The following is a 19035-nucleotide window of genomic DNA, read 5'->3' as shown; positions in this document are numbered from 1 at the left end:
ATGGTGACTGACAAACAGCCACAGATGAAGACCAACCTTCGCAGAGAGCTGCCACCCAATGCCTGTGGGCTGGACCAGAACACAAAGGAAAGATAAAGCTACAGATCCCCAGCACAGCTCTAACTCATCACCTTGTTCACAAATGTGGCTTCAGACAGATTTTAACTGAGTAAAAAGTAATGACTGGGATGGAGCAAAATTGTCACTGGCCTTTGGCACTCAAAGAAGAAAGACTCCCACTATTCAAGACTGATGGTTAATCCTAGCTGTCAAGCTGACCGGGTTGGCTCTTTAAATACCCGGAAGAATGATAAGCAGACTCTGGGTGTCTGTAAAGGTGTTTCCAGAGGCGTGGGGAAGGCAGCTGAGATGGGGATGGGGGCAGAGGGGAGCTTACACAGCTCCATGCTTTCTAAGCAGGGCATGTTCCCAATTCCCCTACCCATGACACCAGCCTCTAGATCCTCCAACCTCTCCATGTGCTCCCAGCAACTCGCCAAGAAGCTTTCGGGCAAAGCCACTGCCCCTCTTTCCCAAGCCATCCCGCTTATTGGTTTCCCAGGCTCTCCAACCTTAAGACAACCATTGTGTCTACTCAGACTCTGATGGCATAAGCTAATTAACCAAACTCCTCATAGTCACATCTACAGCCTATTGGCTTTACAGGGCTTCTGGGGGACTGTGTAAGTACAATCACTGTCCTGTTTAAAAAGTTCCTGTTGAATTAAATATAAAAGAAAAATTAAAAACTGCATTTCTCTGGACACTAACTCTAATATTTTACATAAGACATGTTCTCTGTTTGCGCACTATGGAAACGCTAAATAACACATGAAGCCATGACCACTAGGCCCATCATTGAACCACACTCTGCTTATAAAAAAGCCCAGGATGAGAAACACTTTTCTCAGTTAGTGACATTAGTAATATGAGGTGTACCCACGTCAATCCTGTTCCAATTTGGGGTGAGGTGTTGGGAGCCTTTATCATTTATTAAAGAAGTAGCAATTAATAGTCTAGGTATCAACTCCAGAGTATTTGTTACTATGAATTTGGCTGTGAATCGACTATATACTGGGTGCAGACCCCAGAGGAAGGAATTTCGTCTCTCCTGGGTGTCAATGGTAAGAGCGCGACTACTTACAGAGGCTGGAAGCAGCAGCCTCTGGATCTCACACTATGGCCTTAGTTTTTCCCTTTTATAGAGCGCTGAGTCCCCTTTAATCAATTAACTGCACAATTTGCAAGTTGCATCCCCTCTGAGACTAGAGTTTGCCCTGACAACATGAGGCACCCTGCTTTTGTCAAAATCTTTTCTACCTCCCTGGCTCTGACAGATATGCAGTTGTCAGGGTTGTTAAATGTGCCTGGGGGTACATAACTGGAAGCCTGTAAGGAAAAGGGAACTTTTGGAGAATTCTTAGAAGAAACTTTTAGAAAATTTTTAAAAGGAACTTTTAGAGAATTTTCAGAAAGAACTCTAGGAGAATTTTTAAGGAGAACTTTTGAAAGAGAACTTTAAGAGAGAGTTTATAGAGGGAAAATTATTAGAACTTTTAAGGAGAAATCCTAAGGAGAGCTTTTTGAGAGAGAACTTTTTGGGAGGAACCCCCTTTATTGAAGAAGAAAGAGCCACGAGGAAAATGATACGTGAATGAACTGATTCTTTGGCCCTCAGAACTTTTTAGTCAACCCAACCCACCTGCTGTAAGCCTCCTGTCTGAACCATCGATAGACGCATGCTCCAAAGACCTAAGTGGTGAAGCTTGGCCTCAGCTGCTGGGTACAGCAACGACTGCTCCTGAGGCTCTGACCCACCCCAGTCACCCATGTGACGGCACTGCTGGAAGGTGACGGAAACCTTTGGAAACAGGGTTAACTGGAGGAAGCAGGTCACGGGGGAAGAAGAGAACTTGAAGCTGATTGTCCTCTTTGAGTAGAGCAGGAAGGAAAAGAAAAAGAAACAGGACAAAGACAAGCACAGAAGGCGGGCGACAAAGAAGAAGAAAAGTAAACAGGAGGCGCGTGCAGAGGACGCCCAGGCTGACAGACAACCCTGGGGCTCAGAGCTACGGCCTCACTCGGAAAGGAGCACAGAAGGGACAGGGAAGGACCTAGTTCAAAAGCTTCGTCAATGGAGGGAGGGAGGGAGGGAGGGAGGGAGGGAGGGAGGGAGGGAGGGAGGGAGGGAGGGAGGGAGGGAGAGAGGGAGGGAGGGAAGGCAGGCTACATTTTGATGTAATTCTAAAAAAAAATGAAACAGTATCAAATGAGAAAAAAATGGTTCTTGCAGGGGAGAAAACATCTTTCACACATCCTGGTTACCCCAGAATTTACTCGGAAGTCGAGGAGCCTTTTCTTCCCATTTATCTACCAAAGCGCAAAGGGCATGTTCTAAGTCAGGCAGGAAACAAAACCCAGTTTCACCACCGCGTCCGAAGCAGCCCTTTCCACTGTCCTCCACCCGTCCTCATTACGAATGCAGCACTGGCCAGCTCCGACTTCTCCAAAGGCAGCAAGTTCCAGAGACTTCCCGGATGTGTCAGGCAGATGCTCGCCACCCGCACAGAACCTGCTCCCCACACTAGACTCTCCTGAGCACACCCTACAGTTGTGCTCGCCTCTCAGCCCCAGCCGGGCCACAGCAGAGGTCTCCCGCTTCCTGGGGCTTCATCTCTTCCGCAAGGACATCAGGCCAATCTATGGACGGCACTGAGTTCTGTTTGTTGTTTTTTCTTTACTTTTTCTTTTGTTTTTGTTTTACAACTGGGTCAAGTAAAGGAATGCTCTTGTTTGAGATGGCCTTGGTGGCTACAGTTTTTAAGTGATGATTGACTATATTTAATGATGCTTTGTTCTTCCCAGATATAGCTTACCATTTCCGCCTTGTGTTAAGTGTTCTGAAACAAAAGGCAGCCTTGAGAGAAGGAACGATTTATGCCTGTGCACATCTTGCAGGAGGTGAAGCCATCAGCACTCATGTGTAACAAGAGCCGGTCAGTTGGGGAATCTGCTTTGTATCTGTACGGCGCCAATCCCCTATCAATGTTGTCCTCAAAGTCAGTTGTTAAGTAACCCCAGAAACGAAGTCACCAAGAACAGCTAAAGCAAAAGCCTTAACAATGCATGTGACCTCCACGATGCTTCCCGTGTCCTAACAATGCCTGTGGTCTCATGCTTCCCATGTTGTATCTGTCACCAGTTTCCCAGACTCCCCTGTGCTCTGAAAGCCAGCACCAGCAAGTCCTGCACTAACCGCCACCCACAGATCCGATCTGAGCCTCCACTATTTCTTTCTGCTCGGTACCTTTTTCTTTATTTTGCAATTTTAAAAGGAAATGACCAAAAGATTTTCATTTCTTTCTTTCAAAACATCATCACTGACCACATGGGGTAGTGCACACCTTTGGTTTGACATCTGCAGCATTCAAGAGACAAGGTGGGAGTTCAAGAATTCAAGGCCAGCTGTGTCGGGTCTTCTTATTCCGTTTGGCTTTGGAACACAATCTCAAAGGCCATGATGGCCTATGATCTTCCTCCCAAGCACTGGTATCACAGTGTGCACCACCACACCCAGCTCTTGTTTTGTCTTTAAAACAGAGTCAGTTACCAAGTGGTGTCAAACACCTTTAATCCCAGCACTCGGGAAGCAGAGGCAGACAGATCTCTATGAGTGCCAGACCAGCCTGGTCTACAAGAGCTAGTTCCAGGACAGTCCCCAAAGCTACACAGGGAAACCCTGTCTCGGGAAAGAGAAAAGAAAAAAAAAAAATACTCAGTTTTGCTGTGTAAGTCAGCGTGGTCCCATGCCTCTGCCTCCTGAGCTCTGGGATCTTCCTGCATCATCCTTCTGAATGCTAACATTACAGGCATGTGTCACTTCACCTGACTAAAATCTGGCTCTTTGGCTGGGTCTGGTCTATCCATTTGTTCCAGTGCTAAGATGAATGTGTCACACACGTGCTATACTGAGCAGGACCTGAGAGTGTCACATAAATGCTGCACAAGGCCCCGACAAGGAGCTATTACCCTCCCCCCACCCCTACCCCCATCCCCCCACCCCGCCTCTGATAAGAAACTCTGGCAATTCCTAAATGTCTAATGTTTTTATGTTCTTGAGTCAGATTTTTTTTTAAAGATCAGGAGAAATATTAAAAGGAGCCAAGCATGTGATACCCAAGAGGCTGAGGCAGGAGAGTCAGGAGTTTAACATCTGCATTCCAAGAGAGAGGGAGGGAGGGAGGAAGAGAGGGAGGAAGAGAGGGAGGGAGGGAGGGAGGGAGGAAGAGAGGGAGGGAGAGGGAGGAAGAGAGGGAGGGAGAGGGAGGGAGGGAGAGAGAGAGAGAGAGAGAGAGAGAGAGAGAGAGAGAGAGAGAGAGAGAGAGAGAGAGAGAGAGAGAGAGAGAGAGAGAGAGTACTCAGAAGGAAGGAGGCCAGCTGGTAAGACAGCCTGCCACCAAGTCTGATGACCTGAGTTTGACCCCTGAGACCACAGGGTGGAAAGAGAGAACCAGCTCCATCAAGGCACTCTCTGACCTCCACAGGCCCACTCATCCCCACACAGGAAGTTAATTAACACATCAGCTAAAATGCCAACGATTGTTGCGCTTTATAATCCGGACTAAAAAATACAAGAAAAGTTGGAATGAAAACCGTATGAATTAATAATTGACTGTCTGGTAAATATGGAAAGATTCCTATCTTCCAAAGGCCTCGTGCTTATTCTTTAATCATCCTAATAGAAGTAGTAATCCATAAAAGAACCAACCCCAATATCTGTTTCTCTTTTTTCTTAAGGTTTGTTTTCATTTTGTATGTAAGGGTGCTTTGCCTGCTGTGGTCAGAAGAGGGCATTAGATACCCTAGACCTGGAGTTAGAGAGTTGTAAACTTCCATGGGAGTCCTGGGAATTGAAGCTGGTCCTCTGGAAGAGCAGCGAACGCTCTTAGTATCTGAGTCATCTCTCCAGACACAACTGTCTCCCTTCCTTCCTTCCTTCCTTCCTTTTTGTTTTTTTTGTTTGTTTGTTTGATTGGTTGGTTGGGTGGTTGGGTGGTTGGGTTTTTTTCAAGACAGGGTTTCTCTGCATGTACTTGGCCGTCCTGGAGCTCGCTCTGTAGACCAGGCTGGCCTCAGACTCAGAGATCCGCCTGCCTCTGCCTCCCGAGTGCTGGGCATGTGTCACTGTCGCCTGGCAACTGTTTTCTTGATATACTAACTTCATTATTTTTCCTTTGAAATCAAGTAAAATGGACAAGTGATTATTATTTGCTATCCTAGAAGCTTCACAGGATCCATCAACACATCCATCTTTCAAAAGAGATTAATTACACTTACTTTATTGTGTGCCATGGTATGCAGGTGGAGGTCAGAGGTCAATTTGCATAAGTCAAGTCTCTGCTTCCAGCACGTGGGTCACATGCATTGGATTCAAGCCATTGGGCTTGTTGGAAATGCCTAGCTGCGCTCAGCCACCCCGCCAGCTCTAACTCGGCCCTCCTTAAGAACCACAGTGACGGGTGCCCTCAGAACCCCGCACAGATGCTCAGGAGAGCCACTCCAGCATGAGGGCTCCTCTCCCTCCGCAGCAGCTGGGGCTGAGCAGTGCCCCGGGCCAGACCGCTCAAGCCAACTAACTGCAGGACACGGAGGGGTCTTTATTACAGACGGAGTTAGAGGGAAAAAACTCTTCCCTCCCACTCCCTCAGGATTGAGTGGACACTATGCTAGCTCAGTTCCAACAACACTGTTAGCTCGGTGCTGTCACAGAACGTTACTGTTACTCTGCTAACTGAATACGGAAATGAACAGCTGCACCAGGGTTGCAGGGTCTGGCAAACAACACAGTGGTCTCCACCCTCTCCACAGGAGTGTTCAAGGCATCCAGCGCACACAGTGGTCTCCATCTGACCCACTAGAGTGTTCAAGGCATCCAGCGCACACAGTGGTCTCCATCTGACCCACTAGAGTGTTCAAGGCATCCAGCGCACACGGTGGTCTCCAAGAGAACTCACTCTACATAAATGTACTGCAATACCATAGCAGTGGATCTGGCGATCCAGCCCTAAGTGACTGATGCTCAGGCAGCTGCGTGACACACAAGAGCTAGACAAAGGATGGCTTGTGTCCAGGCAGGACGACACGAGACTTCAGACTTGGAAGGGCACACATTTACAACTGCTAATTGTGACTCTCTCCAGGTTGGGGGAGGAGACATGACAGCTCGGTTACCCCTCCCTGTACCTGCATGCCTTCCTCCTAAAAAACACCGAGTGCATAAGGCGTGCAGCTGGAGGCTGGCATGGCCTAAGTAGCTAAGACAGACCCAGGGGAACCTGGAAAACACAGTCCCTAAGCAGCAAAAGTACACTGAAAACAGAAATGGCATTTTGACATTATTTTGTTTGAAACTGTCAAAACAGTATCAACAAGAATCACGGGTACTCTAAGTAATTATAAAGCATGAGTAAGTAGGATGAAGTCTACCAACCGTTTCTCCTCCTTGACAGCCACAGTGGTAAAGACACCTTTCTTAATGGTCTGTAAAAGCACAGAAGGCACGCCCCGCGACCCAGCAATTCGTGAACGACGCTCACTTCTGAGGTCACTCACTGCAGCAAGCTAGTTGCTGAGAAAAAGCAGGCTCACACTTTCACCAAGAACGGGGAGACTGAACTGGGAAACTTACAACACACAGAATGCTTAATCATGAATACATATCAAGCTTCGAGTTACAGATCACAGCTCTAAATGCTGGAACCACAGACTCATGTTTTAGACTTTCTCAAAGAGCCTGATAGCTGGTCAGTGCTAAAACGACAGGAGTCTTCCACTTGGGGTTTGGGGTTTATTTCTTTATTTCATTCAACTTACATTATTCCTGGATATTTACCTTTCTTCCGATTTGAATCAAGGATTTCTTTAGTAATCACGGGATTAACCCAGTCCTCTGAGGTGAACGTTTAGAAACGCTGTTGCTGAAGATATAAAACCGTGCTGAGCTGGAGGCAGAGGTGGCGGCAGAGGTCGTCTGCCCAGCCCTGGGGAACCCTCTGTCCTGGCTCGTGCTGCACAGCAGCTGCGCCTCACACAGATTCACATGAATGAAAATATTTAGATGGGAAGCCACCCACTTAGTTTATTTTCCATATGACTTTCCTATAATTATTTTGTAAACTGTTCACACAACAATACATAAAAACATCTGCAAAAACAGGTAATTAATGTGTCAAGCCACACTAATGCATTTTTTATGGTGTCCATGCTTCGTCAACTGTAATTATAACTCTTTTTTAAGCAGATGATGATGTGTTTGTTGCGATGGGCAAGTGGTGATTTCAGATGCTCTGTTTACTGCTCACACAATCGGAATCTAAAACTCCGCGGCTACTTTGCACACATAAGCGCTTTACCTAGTTTCTTCTGAGGCACGAAAGCACTGCTTTTTCCCCCAAGCTATAATTTCCACCAAACGTTTTTGTCATTAACATGTGAAACTCTCCGCATAGAGGCTGACATGAAAATGGTGAAAAATCCAAGGAGCATATGCTGGTAAACGTCTTGACCTTCTTCCCCTGGCTGCCACCCTGGGGGACCCCACCGCTGTAGCCCATAGGAAACAGTCAGCAAAGCCACCCTACAGTCAACACTTTAGCGGCTCTGCTTCCAAGTGACAGAGTGGCCCCTCGACCCCACCCAGTGTGCACAGAGCTGACATGCAAAGAATCCCGTCCTTCCCAAACCCACGCTGCCCGTGCCAGCTGACTGCTGAGCTGACCCACAGGGACCACACCACACTCCTCGCTGCTGTCATTATAATGAGTCCTGATGGCCCCATGATGTGACCTCTCAAGCTCTGTTTCCCTAGGCAACTAAATCTAAAATTACATAAGAGGCATGATTTTATTCAATTTTCCCCAGTGCCTTCTCCCCATAGAAACAAAACAACAATAAAAACAGCTGGGTGCGGCAGTTCACCCCTGTAATCTCAGCCCTGGGAGGAAAGACAGGAAGACAGGGAGTTCACCGCTAGCCTGGGCTACACTGTGAGTCCTGGGCCAGCCTGGGCTACATTGCAAGTTCCAGGTCCGCCTAAGCTATGTAAGACCATGTCTAAAAAACAAGTACAGGGAAGGCCAGTGAGAGGGTCCGGCAGGTAACGATACTTGCTGCCAAACCTGATGACCTGACTTCAATCCCTGGAACACACAACACAGAAGAAGTTCTGATCTCCATGTTTACACCATAGCACACAAATATAAAAGAGTGTGTGCCTGTGTGTGTGCGTGTATATGTGTGTTGTGTTATAGCCACACAAAAATACAAAATAAATAAATATGTATACATTTCAAAAAGAACTAAAAACACAAAGGGGGAGCAAAAGCATGAGCACAATAAGCATCCCGCCGGCTTGGGGGTCAGGAACACACCCAGACAAGGTCAGGGACACACCCAGACAAGGTTCCGTCTGCTAGACGTAGAGAAGATTAACTATGTGATGTGAACCTTTGATGGCTGGCTCCTATATTCTTCAATGGACTATTACTGTGACACTGCTTCTCCTGAACACGAGCGACCATGCTGGGCCACAGGAACCTGTCAACATGCTGTTTCCACAAAGATGAGAAATGCCACAGCCAAGCAAATGACAGTTGCCCAGCTGCCAAGCCTGTTAGACGGACTTACTGGTAGAGTCTGAATAAATAAAACAGAGCCCGTTCCAGGGCTGCAGGAAGCACACAACCAAGGTACAGTCAGGGAGCAAGACTACCCGCATGCTGAGGCTAGAAGTCTCTGACTTAACAGGCTACAGCATAAATGTAACAACACACACATGAGACGCACTTCAACAGCTACAGCATAAATGTAACAACACACATGACGACACATTTCAACAGCTAGACTCCCACTGTCAAATGACGGGGTCCAGTGACACCCCAGGTGGGGCATTTAAACTCATCTGGTACTTTCAAGCTCACTTTTGCCTGGTGGCTGCTGGCCACAGTCTTCAAGACTCAGCTCCCGGTTGCCTTCTCCAAGTGTCATCTCCTTCTCTCACAAGAACTGAGGTAGGTAGGGTGTGTGTGTGTGTATGTGTGTGTGTGTGTGTGTGTGTCTACAGTAAGAAAAGCAAAGGAAGCAATGGTCTGTGGTATTTTAATAAGGAGTTACTTCTCTCTACTCCCAAACCTAATGTGAAGCGATCGTAGCTGTGAGGACTCATCTACCTTGTATCTCCACTGAAACTTCAAGGAGGTAAGGACTCTGACATCAACATCAAGGAACAAGTCAACCACGGTATGCTCCATAAACACCCAAATATCCTTGGGGTCTTAAAGGTTGCACACTGGCCCCAGGGCCACAGAGAACCCAGGATCTACTCGTCCTCACGAATGGGTGACCCTTCACAAGCAGAAAGCAAGGGCCTTGGAAGACTTGCAGACAGCCTTGCCTATGGACACAGGTACTGACACACACACACACACACACACACACACACACACACACACAGCTGAGACACAACTATGAACAGAGAGTGACAAATAACACAACAAAAGACAGCAGCAGCAGCTGCCCTGAGAGCGAGTTGCCATGGAACCCAGTGAGTCAGGCTCTGTGCATAGAAGCAGGTGACACGAAAGGAACCATGAAACATGGGGTCCGCACAGGGGCACCCTGAGTGGACCCATGTGTCCATCTTAACAGGCAGAGAAGGGAAGCAAATGTGCAAACAGGACTCAGGAACTGTGAGGGAATGTGCTGAAGGAGCTACAGCATGAACTAAAGAACAGACTGAGCTGGCAAAATGAAAAGGACGGACGGACGGACGGACAGACAGTCACCAAGAGTAATCAGTAAGGAAACAGAAAACCCTACCCCCTCCTCCATCCGGTTGTTGGCTGCTGTTGCTGTTGTTGTTGTTATTTTGGTTTGTTTGTTCATTTGAAGCAGATTCTTGCTATGTAGTCTAGGCTGACCTTGAACTTGAAGCAATTCTCCTGCCTCACCGTCCTGAGTGCTAGGATTACAAGTGCGGTAACTGTAAAACCACATTACAAGGCTCATTTATCGAAAGATGAAGATGATGTAAGAAGCAAACCAGGAGGCAGGCATGGAGGGAGCAGTGTGGGAGCTATGTATTACTGCAGTTAGGATAATCTTATCATGAAGTAGATACTTCAAACAAAAATGTTTATTTCTGCGGTCTGCAGAGAAACTTCAGCAGGAACTCAAGGTGGTAGAGCTTTAAAGAGAGATGAAATGTATTCTGGGAAAAATCTACTTACTACAAAAGGAGAAAACTGACACCCACACCCACACCCACACCAGGATAACTGATGTAACTCCGGCCACATTAAATGTATGAAACAGAGGTAATTCCACAGCTGGGTTAAAAACAGATCTGACTGTCCCTTGTCTATGAGCAAGATACTCTGATTCCAAAAAACAAACTGGTAAAGGACAGAAAAGACTATGCCATATAAAAAATAATCATAGGAAGATTAGCTATACAAACATCCAACAAAATGTATTTCATAAAAAAGCAGTACAAGAAACAAAAACAGACATTTATAATATGAAGTACAAAGTAGTCAGAAATGGGATGATTACCCTCCCCAAAAGGGAGAAAGAAAAAGTTACCAAAACAGAAAGACAGACAATTCAGCAATATCAGGGACATCTCAATAAGCGATAGAAAATGGCTAGGTGTACTCCTTTAATCCCAGCACTCAGGAGGAGAGGCCAGCCTGGTCTACAGACTGAGTTTCAGGACAGCCAAGGCTGCATAGTGAAACACTGTCTTGAAAAAGAAGGAAGGAAAGGAGGGAGGGAGGGAGGGAGGGAGGGAGGGAGGGAGGGAGGGAGGGAGGGAGGGAGGGAGGGAGGGAGGGAAGAAAAGAGAGAGACTATCAAAAAATGATGTCAAGAACTGAGCACTATTTCAGCCAACCTGCACAGCATGGCCCCTGCAGACTACCCTACTGTAGTATCAGAATAAATCGTCCTTACAAGCACACACAGACATTCTCGGGGGCAGACTACTCACCAGCCACAAGACAAGGTCTCACCAAGATTTAAATGTCACAACTGGTCATCATCCACCACAGTCAAACTGGGCATCAATAATAATTCACAAACACGCTACTTCTTCATGTTTTAACTCTGGAGCCTATTTCAGATGTTTAACTCTCCGAGGTCTTGTTTGTACGGTTGGATGTACGCCTTCTTCACTGTCTCAGCAACCCAGCAATGCCCACAGTTGAATTAGTCAGGACGCCTCTTTGCAGCAGACCCTGGTGCTCAGCTCTACACAACGGTCCATGACAGTGGCCCCTGGGTGGTGACTTCACACAAGTGTGCACTGCTCAGAGTGCTGAGAACCCCGGGGTAGAGTCTGCCATCGCTGCAGCAACCTCCTCTCCAGAAAAGACACACAGGACCTGCATTCCCAGCCAGTAAGCCCTAACTGTGGCTCAGTTTTGGTCTTCTTGGTTGTTTAACTGTACCTCTTCAGCTCTGAAATCCTGCAGGAGCCTTGTACAGCCTCTTCCTGGACCACAGCCTAGGTAAGCCCAGGTCCAGAATCAAACGACTTGTGAGTCTTGCCTATTTTGGTTCCTGTTTCTCAGAACCCATGACCCTTTGCTGACGTGAGGCATTTTGCTCCAGGAAAGAGGATATATGTTCCCGGTTACCCATGTTGGCCAGCAGTAGAAACTGGGGGAATGGATACACACATGCTCTCAAGCTCAGCAGGCATTCCTGTGGGGATAATGGGACACACATCCCACAACCCAGGTATAGAGGTGAGGGGCCGACACCGCCCCTGCTGAAGACAGACCTCTTGTTGATCATCACTGCCAACAGCAGGCCAGTGGGTCCCTGAGCTTCCAGGGCTACTACTGTGTGTGACACTCACCTCACCATAGGAACACCAGATTACAGACAGGTGCTACCAAATCAGGCTTTACATGGGTTCTGGTGACACTGACAAAGCAGTTTATATTAAGTGTCTACGCTGTCACTGATCCTGTCCGATGCTTTCCTGACAAACACTTTATATTAAGCATCGACGCCATCGCTGAGATAACAGAAAAGGCCCTTGAGGCAGAAGCTGTGTGAAAGCGTCACTGCTGGCCGGATATGAGGAAACACCATGATGCTGAGGGCTGAGGGCCCAGTTCACATGAGAAGCACTGAATTCTTGACCCTGCCCTTCAGTCCAGAATGAGACCCCACCCATACCTGAGAAAGTCCAGTCTAACACAGTCTGAGTCTTCCTGTGTGAGCACGGGCGGCGGGGGATGGGCATCCTACGAGCACACACAGCATCTGCCCAGCCCACCGCCTTCTGCTGGCTCACTGGCTCACTCCTCACCTCTGAACCTGCCTCTCGGAGAGAAACTGGCATGCCAGTGGAGACGGGAAACGGAGGGAAGCTGGGGGTGTTTAGACTGCTTCAAATCTTTACACTTTCAGTCTCAATGGCAGTAGGGCTTTAAAGTTCTTCTAGGCAGCTTCAAAACAGTTAAGACCTGAGAAACTCGCTGGGTGTTGGTGGCGCACGCCTTTAATCCCAACACTCGGGAGGCAGAGACAGGCGGATCTCTGTGAGTTAGAGGTCAGCCTGTTTCCAGGACAACCTCCAAAGCTACAGAGAAACCCTGTCTCAAAAGAACAAAAAGAAAAGAAAAGAAAACAATCTGAGACATTCTCAATGAAAGCAATTTACTGAATTATAGGGAAAAGTACAATCTATTTTAGAATTTTAAAAACTACAGAAATTCACATTGGAAAATACCTAAACTTGTTTAATAATGCTATTCACTGAAAAGATCTCTTTCCCAACCATATTAAATGATGAGCAAAATAAAAAGAGATAACAAAAACCACAGTATGACTCAGATAACAGCACAAATCTCTGACAAGTAGACTTTCATTCAGAGCAGCCAACAAAAGGGAACGAGGGCAAGGTTAGGGTTAGCAGAGCAACTGACTGGGAAATGACAACTGTCGGGCCCAATGCAAGACGAAAAGGAATGAGGCCCAGGAGGGGCTCCGCAGCATCTGCACAGACGAACCTCACCCATGGGAAGACGGGCAGCACCACCCCCACAGCCAGGATGAGCCACCTGCTTTCTGAAAACTCCCAGGCACAGGCAAGAGCAAGAGAGACACACCTGCTCAAGGGGGGCCTGCTCTGCTCACAAACAGAGCACCATACTCACACGTGTGTGCATGCAATTCTGCCAAACAGTCCACGGCAAAACAGCCAGACCCAACAAGCCAATTCAGTAAGGTGTTGGACAGATCAACATATAGACACAACTGAACCTATACTCACCAACAATGAATCCACCAAAAAAAATGAAATTCCATTCATAAGAAGAGCACCCCAAAGTGAGGAGTTCCCAGAAAGGAACTCCACCCAGAAGTAAAGGCCTCCTCTCTGTAAACAGTGAAACCCTGCAGAAAGCACAGGAAATAGGGCTGTGGGAGACCTCGCAGTCCAGAGTGAAGATGAACGACTTACTGTCAAGAAAGGACAGCGTCGGAACCACTTATGGAACCTAAGCAATTCCTATCAAAATACCTAAGCTTCTGGGGTTTACAAGGTGCCCCAGAGTCAAAACTACAGCAAAAGAGAAGGGGGACTCTCAGAGAGGTCCATAAACAAAAGGAGAGGAACCACTGAATCAGAAGACACCACATCATCTCAAGACAAACATCCTTTCCGAGCCACGCCCTGTGGTGCACACCTGTGATCCCAGCACTCACAAGGCAGAGAGCCTGGTGACTTCTGGGCCAACAAAGATGCTGTATGAAAAAATAAGAACAGGAGCTGGAGAGATGGTTAAGTGAATAAAACGTATGCAGTGTAAGTGTGAAGATCAGAGTTCAGAGCCCTAGAACCCACATAAAGTGCGTATTTGCAACCCCAGCACAGCTGTAGGGAAACAGCCCCCACCCCCGGGGAGGCAAGAGAATCCCTGGTCACCCTAGCATTCACAGCAAGGAACAAGAGACCCCTTCCACACACCAGCTTGTCACACGCTGTCCTTATGCTCGGGAGTGTTTGTACAGAAGTGAGCGAGCGACAGGAAAGTGAGCTAGAAACGCATCCATAACACGATGCTAACAGCATTAAGTGGGGAGAGACAAGTAACGCGGGGTTGAGGCAGCATTCTCCACTTCTGAGATCCAATAATAACAGAGTGCCTTGCCTCCCTCCATCAGACCCATACTTTCCGGCCTATCCTGTCTGTCTGTTCACTTCAAAGCAGACAGGATGAGCCACCGGTGTTCCAAATGTGTGAGCAACTCTTTTTGTTTGTCTGTTTGTTTTGTTGTTTATTTATTTATTAAATATACAGTGTTCTGCCTGCAGGCCAGAAGAGGGCACCAGATCTCATTGCAGATGATCGTGAGCCACCATGTGGTTGCTGGGAACTGAACTCACGACCTCTCTCTGGAAGAGCAGCCAGTGCTCTTAACCCCTGGACAATCTTCCCCAGCCCCGGGGAAGCAAATCTCATGCAAGAGAAGAACCAACGACTGCAACTGATTCCTACAGCGCCTAAGCATGGATGGCAGAGGGCAACCCCATCAGCAAGGGCCAGGCGTGTCCTGAATCCAGCCTGGACACATGGCTTAACTCAGAGCCCACCTGGTGACTCAGCAGTCCCCCAGAAGTACATATGAGCTCATGGTTTCCTCTAGGAAGAAGAAGCAGAGCCCAGGAAGACGGGACGGCAGAGCATGGTGCACTCACCGTCTGACTGGGGTGGGAAAGGCTGGTGTCACTGTGAATTAGTGCCTTTCACCACTGTTTACCTGGCTGTTTATCCTAACTCTCCACACAGGCCCACTCTGAGGACACAGGGGACATGGAACGATGGTGTGGAAGGGAATACGCATTCTCTACAAACATCCAAGTTCACTCCTACAACCTTGACTTCCAGAGTCTAGAAAACAGTACTTTCTTCCTTTTGAGAACCATCTCCAGTAAAGTCGGGGTCACAGAAGGCAAACCCCACCCCCAGCGGGATGCGCTTGCAACTGATGGGCAGCAGCTTACATTAGTCTCTGCTGAGTAAGAAAAGCAGCGCACTTGCACCAGCTCGACGGCAACCTGACAGGCTCCCAGCCGTGAAAACCACAGGCAGGGCTTGCAGGCTTCCCTATGGACAACCTCCCCCTGGGTGACTGGCCCAGAACCAATCACCACAAAGCCCGCAGACCCACACCAGTCATGACAACAACTGCCTAGAAAGAGCTGAGCTGCAGCTCATTTGTAGGTGTCACTGACTACCAGGACGTTTCAGTGACAGTTCTGTCACAGCAGAATAAAGTTTCCCCAAGGATGGGCCTTTTCTGAGCATGAATGTCAAGCCAAGTACAAGCTAGAGACGGGAGGACAATGCCCACAGGACCGTGGGGTGGTGAGCGCTACGCTGCCGCAGAGTCCTCAGGCTGTGCTCCCTGCTCTGACGCCACATTTTACACGTGTCACACGCAAAGCTGCACGGACTGAAACGCATGCCTTATAAAGAATCAGACCCCATAGCTGGAAGCTGAGTGAAAAAAGCTATAATTTGGTGACTGGGGGGTCCCATAGTTTGTCTATAAAGCCATTTTGAGGTGGGTAGACAATAAAACACTACAGGCCAACTGCTCTCCTTCCGGATGGCACATTAACAATGAGACGGGACTCTGGGGTTTGAGACAGGCATTGCACAGAGAGGTGAAAGAGCTTAAGCGGCGAGCTGGACTCCGGACAGACATCAGTGGGCTTGGTAGCAAGTTCGATGCATGACCCCACCATAATCAGCAGAGTAAACAACCAGCTGAATGTGTCTTTGTCGCTTGCTGATGTGCACTTACACTTCTCATTGTGAAGCAACGATTTTTATTTTTCTGGTGCCATCAAGTGGCAACATTATGAAGTGTCCCCAATAACTTTCAGACAGAAAGATGTCACCTATGCTAATTAAACACCCATGACATTTTAGCAAGCCGGTTATGTTTGGAAAAAAAGGAGGACCATGCAACTCAATCGAAGCCACTGCCAAGCCGGTTGGTGACGAAAGTTAGGGAAAAGAACGGAAATGAAGAGACGGAGCACTCCACACACAAACCCTAATGACTATGAAAAGCCTGAAAACAAAATGGGTTCAAAACCATCCACCAATCAAAAGATAAAAACAAGTTACTTCATAGCTAGTTTCTCAACTTGAAATGTTGGAACTCCCAGCTAGAACACATTTTTAAACACTGAAGTTTCGAAGATAGAGTCAGCTGTGGAAACTCAGTGTCGCAATAAACGTCAGCGTGAGGACAACCTCACCGCTCTGGGACCCCAGCTTCAGGAACAGATCGACGACACTTTGCAACCTGCACCCAGTCTAGGATGGCGATGGCACACACCCGTCCCCACACTCCTGAGAGGACACCGGCACGGTAGCAAAAGAACTGACTTGAGGCAAAGCCCTACAAAAGAGCAGAGCTGAGAGAACTAAGAAGAGCAACAAAACCCTACAAACTAGGAAGCAAATGGATGAGAAATGAGCATCCCATGGCCCCTTTTTGTAAAAGAGGAGACGCGGCCAGAATGCAGCAGCTGGCAAACACACAACACACTTCCATGGCCCAACAGAGACCCTCAAGATGGGGGCTGCGGAGACGACTCAGCAGTGATCAGGGCTCTGCTCTCCTAGAGGATGCTGGTTACCAGGCGGCTCACAAACAACCATTACGTCAGCTCCAGAGGGATGGATCTGTTGCTTCTGTGGGCACAATATGCTCACACGAGCATGCCTGCCCTCCCCCAAAACTAAAAGTAAGATTAAAAAGCCATCTTCATAACTATACACGGTCATAGGGGTCATTTGGAGAGAAAAAACAAAACAAACAGAAAAAGTCCAGCAGTGAGGGCACTTGGGGCACTAGGTAACCAACAAGGTAGAAACCAAGGCTAAAAAGGAGGATCGGGGCTGGAGAGGTGGCTCAGTGGTTAGAGGCGCTCTCTGCCCTTGCAGAGAGCCTGGTCAGCTCCCGGCACCCACACAGCAGCTCACAGCTGTCTGTCACCCCGGCCCCAGGGGCTCGACGCCTCCTTTTGACCTCCCAGGCATCAGGCTCGCATGTGTGCTCGCACACACACACGCACACACACACACATACACACACACACACAGGCAAGCACTCACATGCATAAAATACAGTCTAAAACGGTGTTTTCTAAGGAGAAACCCAGTCAAAGTGCTTGACAAGAAGCAGTGTGGAAACACACACACTCCAGGAAGAGGGCAGAGAAGGTTCTAGAATAACAGGATACCATGCGTACTGAGAAAATACTGAAGGAAGTGTTAACGGACAAGAAGCAGCATCCACAGGTCAGCGCAGGACAGCAGCAGCAATGACTTTCTAGACACGGAAGAAAGTCACAGAGGCCTTTGACTGTTACGTCCTGTCCAAGAAGTCACTTCACCAACTACAGGGCACTTTATTCTGTCTGTGATGAAAAAGAAAAGTACAAAAATAAAGTCTGGTGCTTAAAAAAAAAATCGGTAAGTCCTGCTTAGAGACACCGAACTGTGCTCAGCTCCACACATGGCTATCACTTGCACTAAGCAGGTGAAGGTGACAGTCACTGAGAGCGAAGTCAGCAGCTCTGTGACTACTACGGTCAAGTGAGGGGGAAGACTGCCACCCCATTTGCACAGCACACGTGGGGATGATGCTCAGCGCCGAGCACGGGGACCACGCGGCTGGTGTGGTTTCTCATTTCCAGCCCTGAACACAGGAGACACAGTGCCGGGCACAGTACAGACGGTTCTCATCCCTCACACCTCACGGCCATGTCAGGACGCACTGTGGGCAGACCGTACCTTGCACGCCTTCGAGGAGCAGGTCGACGCCCTTCCTGTAGAAGTCAGAGGCGGCTTCATAGTCGTCCTCCTCCTCCTTCTTCACGGCCAGCTTGATGAGCTGCCCCGCTCTCTCCAGGTAGTCTCTCCTGCCCAGCCTCGGCTTCAAGCTGCTGGGGAAGAGGCTCCGGCTCTCCCGGTCTTCGGCTCGACTGGCTTTGCTGTCAGAAGCACCAGGCCCTGCGGCTGAAGAATCCGCAGACAGACTCAGACCCACAGTTCTACCGGGGGAACCCTGCCAGGAAGCCATTCCATCGTCTACCTCTGCCCCGGAGTCCGCGTCAACTGTGAGGGACGTGAGGTCGCTGTCGCTGGAGAAGCCTGGAAGGAGGAACACAGCAGCCGGCATGAGACTAGCAGTAGCCACGGGCACAGGCCGCACACACTGCCCATCCTCCCGTAACCAGCGCAGCCGGGGCAGTGTGGCCTACTGGCGGCTGGCGGGTTCGAGCCGACTGTCTCAGCCTGGGTCATCACTGCAACGTGTAACCCTCCATAACTTGGGTTCCAAGGGATTCAACACCTTCTTCTGGCCTCTGAGGGCTCCAGGTACACACTTGGTACACAGACATACATGCAGGATAATACTCATGTGCATAAGATAAAAATAAATCTCTCAAAGTAAAGCCCTAAGATTATTACACATTAATGTACTTTATGAAAAATAACTACATTTGTCAAAAGAAAGAATATTTATCGAGAGAGTGGCAGTCTGATATTTCTCAAGTCTCGGTGTCTGACTAAACAGAACATGAGGACTTTCTGACCCTTGACCTCTGTCATCACACGGTTGTGGTTGGAAGACGTGGATAAAAGGGAAAGTGTTGTAAGACAACCGTGTTTCCTGTGTCCCCTGTGTTATTGCCAGGGGGAGAGGGTCAGAGAGCACTCTGAGAAGTTAGTTCTCTCCTTCTACCATGTTGGTTCTGGGGCCCGAGCTCAGGTTGCCAGGCTTGGCAGCACACACCCGCGCCTGCTAGCCAGCTTGTCTGGCTCCTATCTTCCTGTGACACCGAAACTCCGCAGTGCTTTTGAAGCAGGCTGCCATGTGGATACATAGACTCTCAACAGTGAAATTTGTGGGGTTGACTGCATTTAAACCCAT

The 19035-nt window shown here is 48.4% G+C and overlaps 1 protein-coding gene across 4 annotated transcripts in view; it reads right to left on the bottom strand.

Annotated features, from left to right (window-relative positions):
* Positions 1-19035, bottom strand: part of Rps6kc1 (ribosomal protein S6 kinase C1) — a 120160-nt gene that overhangs the window by 66344 nt on the left and 34781 nt on the right. For 3 of the 4 annotated variants that reach the window (XM_005082885.4, XM_013122638.3, XM_013122639.3), the window contains one exon: positions 17892-18251. In XM_005082885.4, coding sequence (XP_005082942.1) covers positions 17892-18251 — 360 coding nt within the window. Of the gene's footprint in view, positions 1-17347; positions 17467-17891; positions 18252-19035 lie in introns of those variants that run through there. The other variant, XM_013122640.3, reaches the window with a different exon arrangement.

This window comes from Mesocricetus auratus, unplaced genomic scaffold, assembly GCF_017639785.1.
Source record: "Mesocricetus auratus isolate SY011 unplaced genomic scaffold, BCM_Maur_2.0 Super-Scaffold_100676, whole genome shotgun sequence".
Lineage (NCBI taxonomy): Eukaryota > Metazoa > Chordata > Mammalia > Rodentia > Cricetidae > Mesocricetus > Mesocricetus auratus.
The sequence above is the reverse complement of the archived record's forward strand: the minus strand, read 5'-3'. Positions and strand labels throughout refer to the sequence as shown.